This window comes from Neomonachus schauinslandi, chromosome 8, assembly GCF_002201575.2.
Source record: "Neomonachus schauinslandi chromosome 8, ASM220157v2, whole genome shotgun sequence".
Lineage (NCBI taxonomy): Eukaryota > Metazoa > Chordata > Mammalia > Carnivora > Phocidae > Neomonachus > Neomonachus schauinslandi.
Genome location: NC_058410.1, coordinates 104,984,051 through 104,996,184, shown reverse-complemented (window position 1 = coordinate 104,996,184; position 12,134 = coordinate 104,984,051). Strand labels below are relative to the sequence as shown.

The 12,134-nt window shown below is 47.4% G+C and overlaps 1 protein-coding gene across 6 annotated transcripts in view; it reads left to right on the top strand.

Annotated features, from left to right (window-relative positions):
* The window catches only part of RUNX2 (RUNX family transcription factor 2), a 212,466-nt gene that overhangs the window by 86,079 nt on the left and 114,253 nt on the right, over positions 1-12,134 (top strand). For 3 of the 6 annotated variants that reach the window (XM_021691898.2, XM_021691896.2, XM_044917352.1), the window contains exon 1: positions 7,224-7,607. In XM_021691898.2, the coding sequence (XP_021547573.1) occupies positions 7,224-7,607 (384 nt within the window). Of the gene's footprint in view, positions 1-7,223; positions 7,608-12,134 lie in introns of those variants that run through there. The other 3 variants (XM_021691894.2, XM_021691895.1, XM_021691897.2) reach the window with 2 other exon arrangements.

Below are 12,134 nucleotides of genomic sequence, written 5' to 3'. Positions count from 1 at the left end.
GGGGGGGGAGGTCTTACTTTTTTTCTACTTCGGTGTAAGTTTACTTTTATAGTGGCACAAACAGCGATTGTAGTATAAAACTCCTGTAAAGATTTGATAATGGAATCCATTTAATTTATTACAAGAATCTAAGTAACTTAACACCAGACATATACTTACAGAAATAAAAGATAATAGGGCTCTAAGTGCATTAAGTTTGCAACATATTTTATTTAAATAAAATTGGAGATAGTTCTTCTAAAATGGAATTGGAAGGGGGTAAGAAGAAACAGTTAAAAGGCCCTGGTCAATTTTCACAGAGCGAGTAAAACAAGGATGCATTTGGACCTGAGAGGCAATAAGTTGATAATGGCACATCTAGGGAAGAAAAATGATCCTTAAGAAAAATAGTGACATACAGGAATGTGATTGAAGAACAGATCCCACCCCCCAAAAAAGACAATTCAGGGGAATCATTTGAAGTCAAAAAAGATAAAAGAATCATTGTGTATAGAACTTGGTCATGGCTAGAGGGTAAGAAGAAAGTACTTTCTGAATATGAAATCCTGAGGAGCAACACACTTGGGATGGTAACCTAAATCCAGTCTCACCTAAGGACTGCAGCTAATGGAACCAAGCTGGACCCTTGCTTTTTTTTTTCCTCTTCTATTTTTCCTACCTTTCTGGTTTTTGTTTTTTGTTTTCTAGACAGAGAGAGAGAGGGAGAGAGCGTGAGCGGGGGGTGAGGGGAGAAGCAGAGAGAGAGAGGGAGAGAATCTTAAGCAGGCTACGTGCCCAGCACAGAGCCCGATGAGGGGCTCCATCTCATGACCCTGAGATCATGACCTGAGCTGAAATCAAGAGTCAGATGCTTAACGGACCGAGCCATCCATGTGCCCCAGTACCTCTCTAGTTTTTAATTTGAATTTCTCACACTGCACAAATGATTTTTGTACTTTGTGAGATGGACTGGGAATATTACGATTCGCATTTCTCACCCTGCTGGCAGGGTATGGAGAAGGGACAGGTGGCTCAGGCCACCAACCCAAAGTCTAAAGTGAAATTTTAGGAACCTGGGCAGTGGGAATAAAATTGGACAGCAACCTTTCTTGGTGCCTTGAAGGTAATATGCACACACATCAAAAAAGAATGGCTCCATTACTATGGAACCTTTAATTTCAGGGTGTTCTTAGGTGTTTCATCACAGACCTCTATAAACTTTCACATATAATATTCCATTACTTCTGCTACTGTCACAGGACAATCGCCAACCCCAAAATACCAAAGGGCCGACTTGGGAAAATTAGTCATATTTTTCTTGACTCTGAGGTACTAAATCAGACACTTTTTAGAAATTACATTGGTCTCTTCAAGTAAATAGAGTGCCATTTAGTAAGTTGGTATTTTAATCAAACACAATGTATGCTCCTTTAGTCAGTGTCATTCCTGAAAAGCAATTAGACAGAGGCTCCATAAATGTGTTTCTGAAAGATCATGTGGCAAGTGTCAGCATTTTTTTTGTGACAATATATATGAAAATGACCTCTAGGAAGGCTAACTAGAACAACCAGGAAAGACTTCTGATGCTAAGCCCTCCACTACAAACATTTCATCTGTTGTTACAGCCATTCAAATTATTAGAGGTCCACTGACAAAGGGAAAAATTTAGTGAGCTTAAGAGAGATCATATAGAATTTAACTGTAAAAAATTAAAATGGAAAAAATATGTCCAAAAGCTTTGGGATCACTTAAATTATTAAGCTAACTGTCTTAAAAGTATATATAGGACTTGTGAAAATATTATATACCAGAAAATTCTTGGTAAGCTCATTTATGTTTCTTGTGTAATCATCTGTAAAACAGATGAAATAAACCTATTAAAGTCTTCACTAATTTTTCGTGTTCACATTCCATGAAAGTTCCTTTATTCTTTTCTCATCTATTCAGTTAATGGGCTCCCACACTGAAGAACAATAGAAGATACTGGTATATAGACCTGTGTAAGACAATGTTTCTTGAGGAGCTCATGGAAAAGCACTAACTCCTCATTCTTTTCTCCGTTTTGGTATATGCAAAATTATTAAGTAGAAAAAAATAGTCTAATTGATTAATATTTTATACAGAAAAGAATAAATAAAATGAAACATTTTTCACTTAAAAAAACAACAACCAATCCAGGCCTTATACATGCTCCATCCCATTGCCTTATTTTAATATCTACCCCCTTCTGCTGTTTGATCCCACCAGGGTCCTGCATCCTTTTCATTTTAGGATTGGTGAACTTTTTCTGCAAAAAACCAGATATTAAATATTTTAGGCTTTGCAGGCCATATATCTTCGTCACAACTACATAATTCTGTTATTTTCGGTGAGGGCAGCTACAGATAAATACAAAATCAGATGAATATAGCTGTGTTCCAATACAACTTTGTTATTTTTCTTTTAATTTTTTTCCAACTATTTAAAGATGCAAAAATTGTTCATAACTTGTGGGTTATACAAAAATAGGCGTCTGGCCAGATTTGGCCCATGGGCTGTAGTAAGGCCATTCCTGGTCTAACGCAGTGCTGCTTCTTCAAGGGCTGGGGAGTGTTTACTCAATCAGAGTCCAAAGGAAAACTCTCTAAAGATGGTTCTGTTTATAAAGTTTTCCTATACACCACAGTTAAAAATTTGTGGATCAACAATATGTCCATGATTTTCTAATACACATCTGCAAGGTTGTCCCACATCATTAGATGGTCCATTGAAAACCATTTTAAGATTTTACAATGACTTTTTTTACTTTTCATCACGAAAAAGTATATATAAAATAACGTATAGAGGTTATAAGATGAAACCTGAATGAAAGAAGTGTCGGTTATGTTCCTGGTTTGGGGGATTCCGTTCTTTGACTAGATAAATAACTTGACTGTTTTACATCTCATTTTCTTTGTCTGGAAAGTCAAAATTGGTAGGTGTTGTTACTAAACAGTTATATTAAAAGAGATGGAGGGGAAAATATGCCTGTATCTTCCAGAGTAGCCATGTTTTCAGAAAAAAAAAGTACGTTCTTTTGTATGCCATAACATACAACAGAAAAGATGGATACTTCTGAGTAGGAATAGGAATCTAGTGAATGATTTGTTCTGAACATTTTGGGGTAGAAGAAAATCTAAACCCAAGAGTGAGATCATGCAAACTATAGCAGAAAATTCACAGATGAAAAATCTCATGGTTTTCCTATGTGCCTACTATTACCAGGAGAGGTTTGGTTTAGGGGTCTGTAAAAATGTTTTCTTCCTTTAAGTAAAACGCTCTGAGCCAAGACATCATCAGTTCCAGGCTCAGTGGGTTCCAGCTGAAAGTGTGAATGTTCAGCAAGAGGATATTTTTGAAAGACTGAAAATCTGCTGTGCCAGATACCTGAACCGATGTTAGGGTATTCAGTGGAAAATTTCATTTCCACATTATAAATAACTGTAGGATATTTTAAGGGATCCAAGACCAGGAACTTCCAAGAGCTGCTTATATTAGTTCAACTGAAATGTAAAATGGAGGGAAGATGCCCAAGGAAGGCTATAAAAGCTAAATCACTGGACATGATTAATTAAAATAAAGAATTCACCATTGATTAAATCGCCCTTAAAATCCCCAGTGAGGGCACCCAACCACTGAGGCCTGCATATTTCACTATCCTCCAGGGAAAACAAAGACAGGACAGGACAGAGATGGAGAAAGAAAGGAAAATTCTCCAACATGATTACTTAAATTCAAAGTGCCCTAGAATTTCGTCTTTGAAAAAGCCCATCTGGTCGCCTATATTTGAAATATTGACTTAGCGTCTTCAAATTTTCTGGGAGTTCCCTGTTCGGTGGACTTCCTGGGAGGAGGAGGACAGCCCCAGAGAAGGTGGCATATCACCTACTATGGTAGTCACTGAACTCCTCTCTCCCTTTGAACACAGAAATGATCCAGTTCCTGACACTTTCCCCCTCCTTTGTAGCCCCTACACATTTAAAACCCAAACAAAACAAGTGAGAGATCTTTTTTGGACAGTGGTACAACATGCCCAAAAGAGAACCGCCCCGCGAAAAGACAACCAAACCATATCAAACCAAGCCAACATAAAACAAGCAAGCCTGGTGTGTGTGTGTGTGTACGTACCTGAGTGTCAGCGTGTGGCTGTTGAGAGTGTGTGTCCGAGTGTGTGTGCGCGGGTGTGTAAGGTAGGAGAGTAATGGATGTAGTGTGGTCTCGCTCTTTTTTTTGGAGGGGTTACGACCGCTTGCGGCTGGGGAAGACTCGACCCTGTGCGCGCAGGCGGCGCGGCGGTGCCCGGGGTTAGAGCTCTCCCCTGTGACAGAAAAGATAATTAAAAATCGCACGCGCACGAGACAGCTCAGTTCCTCGCTGCGCGGCCAGTTCGTCGCGATAAGTGGGTTCTCCCGCAACCCCTCCGCGCCAGGGTCCGGAGGCCAGGAGGCTAGGGGCGAGGAGTAGGCTGGGGAGGGGATACCGTTGCGGGGGTTGCAGAATGGGTCACCCGGGGTGGCAAGCGGCCGTGCCGAGGCCGAGGAGGCGGGAGGGGCGCGGCGAGGAGGCGCGCGTTTGTGGGGGGATTTTGGGGAGAGGCGGGAACGTGGAGCAAAAACTGGGAAAGGGTAAAACTCACGAGGGAGGCGGGGAGTAGCGAATGGATAAAGAGAAGGTAAAAATGAAGCCCCTAAGAGGAAGGACGGAGCGGTGTCCCCACCCCCCCGAGCCCCGTGGTGACCCCCGCGAGGGCGCACGCCTAAGCACCTCGGCCCCCCACGTCCGCTCCAGCGGTTGGAGGCCCCTCTGTCGCCCGCGCCTTTCTTTAAAGGGCAATCCTCTTGTCCCAGTCACATACTACAGCCCTCCACGTTCACCGTGCGCTGGAAATGGGCTCCAGAGTCCGTAACTGGCACCGGGTCCCCTCTTCCGCGCCCCACGCCCTCGAAGCCCTTCCAGGCTCCTTCAAAGGCGCAGACCCCGTGCGCCGACTCAGCGACTGGAAGCAAGGCTTTAAAAACCGGCGGGGGAGGGTCGTGGCAGGTCGCTACCAGGGTGACAGAGGCATTTGCGCTGAGTGAGCAGTAAAAACGCCAATTAATGGGCACGTGAATTGTTTTAAATAAAATGGGGGGGGGATGAGTGATGACTCATCTTTATTCCTTAATACTCCGAGGACGAAGCGTTATAATTTTTTCATTTATTTTTATGAAATCACTTATTATGGGTCAGCTACCCTATTATGAATCTTTGAGACTTTGGCAACTCTGATTGTTTTTGCAAACACGTCTTCAAGCTTTGAGAGGTTTAAAGGAGTTTGACAGTAAGCAAGGAACGTAGCAGTACCCAACAAGGAGGGGAAAGGGCCCTGTGTCCCCTTTTTGGGGGTGCAATGGTCTCAAGCGGATTTCCCGGCTTCTGCGGGCGCCGCACATTGTTTTATTTGTTTTGAAGGTTCAGAGTTTGAGGCTGGTCGGAGACACCCACGTGCTTCTGACTCTCATCAGCGTAATGATCGCCTTAGCCAGAGTCGTGTCTATATAAACCACAAAAACCTAATCATTAGAAATCCCAGCCTCCAAAAACCACATTTTAGGTAAAACTGCCGCTTTTTTTCCGCGCTCCTTCATCCTCTCGACCACAACTTTTTGGGGGATCCAAAGTCGCTTTCTTAACCCACATTGGGAAATAAATACATAAATAAATAGCCAAGGAAGCATTTTGGATATTTTATTTTGTATTTTTATTTTTTTTCCCCCGGGAGTGGTGGGTAAGAAAGTTAAGGCATTAGACGTAGTTTTAGATGCAGAATAGACTTAATAAAAGATTGAAATTCATGGAAAACTGCTGGGGTTTTTCCCCAGCAAGGTTTTTGCAACTTATTTTAATCATCCAACTGACAGTTTTCCAGTCCTTAAAAAAAAAAAAAAAAAAAGCTCGTCCTTGTTCTCTAGGAACGACAAGTTTGAATATAGAAGGAAAAAGTGTCCAGCCACCCACTTGAGTTTCTAAAAACTATTTGACAAGTGTCCCCTCCACCCCATTTTTTTGTGTCACTTAAGACAAAAAAGCACCCAAGCCCTGCAAAATCATTTTTTCCCTGGGAGCCGCTCCGGCAGAGGTGGGGGGTGGGGTGGGGGAAGGGTGAAGAGTGCCGAGAAGTCAGCACAGACGCTCAAGAATTTTCCTTCCTCCTCTCCTGAAGTTACAACGAAAAATAACGACAGTCAGTTCAGCCCGCGGAGACGGGCTGAGGGCGTCTCAGCTTCAACCTCGTGCGACCAAGACGGGGTTCCTTGTCCTGGGTCGGGGGGAGAAGCGAGAGGACGCGATCAGGCGAGATTCCCCTTGACCCCGGCCGCCTCTCCGGCTTCGGAAGCTGCGCGCTGCGTCCGGGGGCTCCTGCTCTCGGCCGGCGGGCGGCGGCAGCGGCTGCGATTCGCAGGCTCGAGATCCGTTGCCTCGAGATCCGCTGCCCGCGACTTACCTCCTGGCACCTCGACGCGCGAGGGTCAGGGGAGCTTTGCAAATAGCAGGAGGGACTGGATGCGAAGAGGTGGCCGTGAGAAGGCCAGAAGAGGAGAAAGGAAAGGAAGGAGCGGAGCCGGGGAGCCGGGCTGGCAGCCGCCGCGGGAGCAATCTGAGCGTGCGGCCGGCGCGGGGGGAGCGGAGGCCGCCGCGGAGGAGGCGGCGGCAGCAGCGCGGGAGGGCGGGCGGCGGCGCGGACGCCGGCAGCTGGGTAGCTGCGAGCGCGGCGCGGCGGTGGCGGGCAGTGCGCGGCTATGCTGGCCGCGGGGCTGGACTGCTGAACCCACTCCGATCCATCGGTGGACTCGACCTGGGAGGGGGCGCCAGCGCACCCAGGACGCGGTGCCCCAAGGGACCCCACTCCAAGCTGCAAACTGAAGCCCCCTGCCTCCCCAGGCCACACACATCCCCGCGCCGGTTCTCAGCGGCCACCGCGGGCGTTCCAAAGGCTCCGGCCAGATCTGTGCCTCCCGGGTCTCCCAACCCGCCAACCCGACTGCTCCGCATCGTCACCGCCGGTCCCCGTCAGACTCCTCCCGGCAGTCGGCTTCACCGAACTTGATTTCTCACCTCCTCGGCCCCATCACCTCCATCCCCTTTCCCCCCGTCTCGCCTCCACCCCCCCAATTTCCTCCTCCTCGCCCCTCATTTCCACCCTCCTCCCCCTCCCCCGGCCACTTCGCTAACTTGTGGCTGTTGTGATGCGTATTCCCGTAGATCCGAGCACCAGCCGGCGCTTCAGCCCTCCCTCCAGCAGCCTGCAGCCCGGCAAGATGAGCGACGTGAGCCCGGTGGTGGCTGCGCAACAGCAGCAGCAGCAGCAGCAGCAGCAACAGCAGCAGCAGCAGCAGCAGCAGCAGCAGCAGCAGCAACAGCAGCAGGAGGCGGCGGCGGCGGCAGCGGCGGCGGCGGCGGCAGCGGCGGCCGCCGTGCCCCGGTTGCGGCCGCCGCACGACAACCGCACCATGGTGGAGATCATCGCTGACCACCCGGCCGAGCTCGTCCGCACCGACAGCCCCAACTTCCTGTGCTCTGTGCTGCCCTCGCACTGGCGCTGCAACAAGACCCTGCCCGTGGCCTTCAAGGTAAGAAGCTGCGGCCGCCCCCCGCCCCCGGCCGGGCGCCGCGGGACTTGCCCGCCGGCGTCTCCATGCCCGCGGGGGCCGGGGCCCCGACGGTCTCTGAGGCCTCCTACCTTGGTGGCTCTGACCCGAGGGACCCCCCGTGGCCCCCCCACCCCCGACTGGCCCTCTTCCTCCGGATCCCTCGGCGGGCTCGGGACGCGGTGACCCCGCGCAGATCCTTCCCTCTCCCACCTGTGCCCGCAGCCTCCGCCTCAGCCCCTGACCCCTTTATCCTTTCATTACCTCTCAAGCCTCGCGACCAACGTTCTCACCCACTCCTGTGAGCGGTCTCCCCTCCCCCTAGGAGCCCCTAGGTGCCCACTCTGGGCGCCGCCACCCCGGCTTATTCCACCCCGCCCCCATTCCCCCCAGGCTGAGGAGCCCCGGCCTTCTCCCCACGGACTCCCGCGTTCTCCGGGCTGGGCAGACGCACCCGCCCTGCAGCGCGGGCTGCCGGCGCCGCCCCTCCCTGGGGTCCCGCGCGCTCCTACCCTCTCCCCTCCCAGGCGGACGCCCCTCCGCCCGGCTTGGCGCCCCCTTCTCTAACCCGCCTGAGCCTCGGCGGCCCCGGCCCCTCCCGGACTCGGGGGCCAGTGTTCGTGGGGTGCCGGCGCCGGGCGTTAGCGTCCGGGGCGGGGCGCCGGGTGCCGGCTGCCGCGCGCTGGCCGCATAACCGGTGTCCGAGAGGGTCCCGGGCAAACCTAGGGACTCTGGGAGCGAGTGAGGGGGAGACAGGACGGGGGCGTCTGCTCGGCTCGCAGACCCGCGCCAGTTCCCGTTACCGGGAGGAAGGCGGGGCCGCCAGGGTCGCCGCGCGCCCCGAGGCGGGGGAGCCACGGAGTCCCGGGCGCTGGACCCTCGCGTGCGGGGAGGTGGCCAGTGGAGGGGGTGGGGGCTCGGGCCGCCTCTGGGAGCCGGGACCCAGCTCCCCGCCTCACCCCACCTGGGAGGGATAAGGGGAACCTGTGAAATGCCTTTGGCTCGCCCGCCTTGAAAAAGGAGGTGAAAGTTTGCGGATTTCTCTTATTGGTACTTTTAAAGGACTTGAGTCCCTAAGGGGCCTCCTGCTTCTGAAAGGTCGAGGGAGGCTCCGGCCGATGGCCTGGCCGCGGAGGAGCGACCCCCGAGGCCTGAGAGCGCTCCCCGCACACCGCGGCCTCCTCCGCCCGCCCGCCCGCCCGGCCGGCGGCCCCGTTAGCTGGAGGGCGGGTGTCGGCAGCCGGAGCCGCAGGCAGCGGCTCGGCGGGTTGAGGGTGCAGGGTCTGCAGCCTCTCGCAGTAGCACGACGGGTCTCCATAGAGCGGTCTAGGTTTCCCGGGGCGGCCCTCGCCAGGGGGAGACGGGGAGCCCCCAGGGCCCGGCAGGCACGGGCTTGATGGAGAAACGGGCTCCCTGGCAATCCACACTCGCGGGACTGGACGCCCGGGATGGAGGGGGCGGTGAGCCAGACAGGGAGAAGAGCGCTCCCGGGAAGACGCTTCCGGCCCTGTCTGGCCTTTGAACTTCTGAAGGTGGGCCTGGGTTCTCTGGGTTCTGGGATCTGTGGAGAGCAGGGTAAGCGAGGCCTGGTGAAGTGGGGGGAGGAGGGAGGAATCGTGCCAGTTCCTCCACTGTGAACCCTGGGGCCAAGCTCCTTCAGGCCACTGGCAGTTCCCAGTTATGGATCACCCACCACCCCACGCACCAATTCAGATTCCGTGTGTGGGTGGGGTGGAAAGAAAGAGGAGTCCAGGTCAATTAGAGCTGGTTATCTAGCTGGGTCTTGTATCAGAACAGAAATCAGAATGAATTGTTGAGGAAAGGGGATGTTGCGTTCTGGGGCAGGTTTCATTTTGCATTTAGTTCAAGACGTGTGTGTGTGTGTGTGTGTGTGTGTGTGTGTGTGTGTTTTAACCGTCCCATTTCTCCTTTTATAAACCACCCATTTTGTAGGTTAACGTTTTCCTCCTTGAAATACGAAAAGCTCAGAATATATGTGAATTCTAGAAATTCGAATTTCCACACAAGAGAGATCTTTTATGATGTTCATCGTCCCTAGGCCCAGAACGTTCTAATTCGCCTTAAGCGAAGGGTGGAAATTTGTTTCCCTCTCCCCCCCACCCAAAAACCCTCAAAACACGAACAAAAAACCTGGATGAAAACAGCAAATACAAATACGTAGGTATTTTGTTTAAAAAATACCACGTCAGGCATTCCAAGTCAGGATATATGAAAATAAAAGAGTAGTTGCCTACGTTTTAAAAGATATCATTTAGATGTTTGGTATTCTACATTCTTTTTCTTCTGCTAATCATGTTTAAGGTATAACTGTCTTGAACTATTCTCCTACGTTTATGGTGGTGAATTGATTTTGAGCCTTGGTATTTTGGATAGAAATGATCTTTTTGGCGTAAAGATAGAATGCAGTTTCGTTTGAGCTATTCTCAGATATTTTGGTAATCTTCAGGTTTTCTCATTACCACCGTTTTAAAATTATTTTGAAAATAAATAGTTTTCTTTGCTATTAATCACCCTTTGTTGTTAATTACAGAGCAGTTTTACTTTTAACCAGTAAACAAAGCCATAGATTATACATGACCATATTAAATTAAGTATTTTAATTCATATTAATCAAAAAATAAATTGAGTTAATTTAAGACTTGATTCGCTGTGTCCTTCTACCCCCATACCTGTATTTAAGAAAATTCAGACACTTGGTGATTGCTGAGATCCACTCAGTATATAAGTTTTGTCTCTGCTGAAAAAGATGTGTAGAGATTTGGAACATCCAGATTTTGACAACATTTTTTATTGTTTTCATCTGAATGTTAGTAAAAACAATCTCTCTTTACCTTTCTTTTGAGATAAAAGCCTGAGAGCAGTAGACTTTCTACACCCTTGTAACATAATCAAATACATATGCAATGAAGAAATAATATGAAGAAGTCTCAGTTTTAGAAGCGGTGACCATAATTTGGCTATCATATTTAAAGCCACGTACAAAGTAAGTTATAGTGTTGTTGGGTAGATAATAGGTAAATATATTTAAAAACACAAACACACAGAACTTAATTGTTGAGAAATCTGGGATTCAAATCAATGCAGTATTTATTGAGCCCATATTTTATGTCTGTGACCCTGAACTCAGCACTATAGAGCATCAGAACTGAATTTAATATATGGTGTTTTGATGTGTTAATTTAAAATAATGCTTCAAGATGATATTGACAATGTATTATATTAAGACATAAGTAAGGTATTAGTGTTGTTCATCTGATCTTGTTCAGAGATTATTCAAGAATACTTATAATTTGTTTATACTCGGCATGTAAAAATGCAAAAACAACTAGTATGTTTTAAAATATGCAAAGTTGTTTATTAGTATTATATTTTTAACAAAGGTCTGCAGTTGTGTAATGTTCAGTCCTTCCAGGTGTCAAGGAAATGGAAATGAATATTTTTAACATTTCTTTCAGGTGTATCTCACTGAAAGCTTAAAATAGTTAAGGGATACTATTAGAGGATCCCCATGCCCTTTCTGTCTTAGATAATTCTCATGACAAAAACCAAACCAAAACAAACAAACAAACCCAAAAAGCAGTTTGCAAATGCAGTTCATTAGTTAATGGTCTGGTAGAAATAGGGAGAGAACATGTCAACTTTGCGTCCAGTAGCACCCTTATAGTTAGGGGTCTGTCAGCATTTCCACCATGAAGCCTGGTGTTCAGGGTTTATAACTCAGTTGCTTTAAATAGCTTCAAGCTGAAACACTATGCAGAAATTTTAAGTCCAGATGTATGTTTTAAAACTAAAAGTGGTGCAAGGCTATTGTGCTGTTTTAAGTTGGGGAACACTGGACTATGTATTTACCAGTATCATATGTTTTTCTGGCAATGTTAAAGAAAGAAAACACATTTTTAGATATATGATCTATTACTCATAGTTAATTCTGTATGTTTGATGATACCTTTCAGTATTTGTCATAAGTAGGGTTTCAAAATGATAGAGCAATTTCTATTTGAAAATAATTTTTTCAACATCACTGGCTATTTTCCTCTTCAAAAACAAGTATGCAACTAATAAATATTTGACATTAGTGAGATGTATTTTCCTAATGTATGTAATGATCAGGCTTTATGTTTGTGTCTTTTTGAATGTAATTATACCCAAACAAAGGAAAACAGGTTATTAAACCTTTTAAAACCTTATTGAGCCTACTATGAATTGTTAAGCAAAATTACGTAAATCACAATAGATTCCAGGTTGTGTGAGGACAGATACATTTTTGTTATGTCTTTAAATGCAATAAAAATTAAAGTTAAAAATTTTAGGGCTGAATATATAAAAGGTAATTGAAACATAATTTTAGGTAGAAAATAAATATTTAAAAATTTTAAGAAAAACTTATATTTGGAAAAAGACATGGTTAAGATATCTTTCATTATATTCTCCCATTGGCATTCTGTTTGTCTCCTTTCAAAATTCCAGAACATCCATTGTTAGATGATC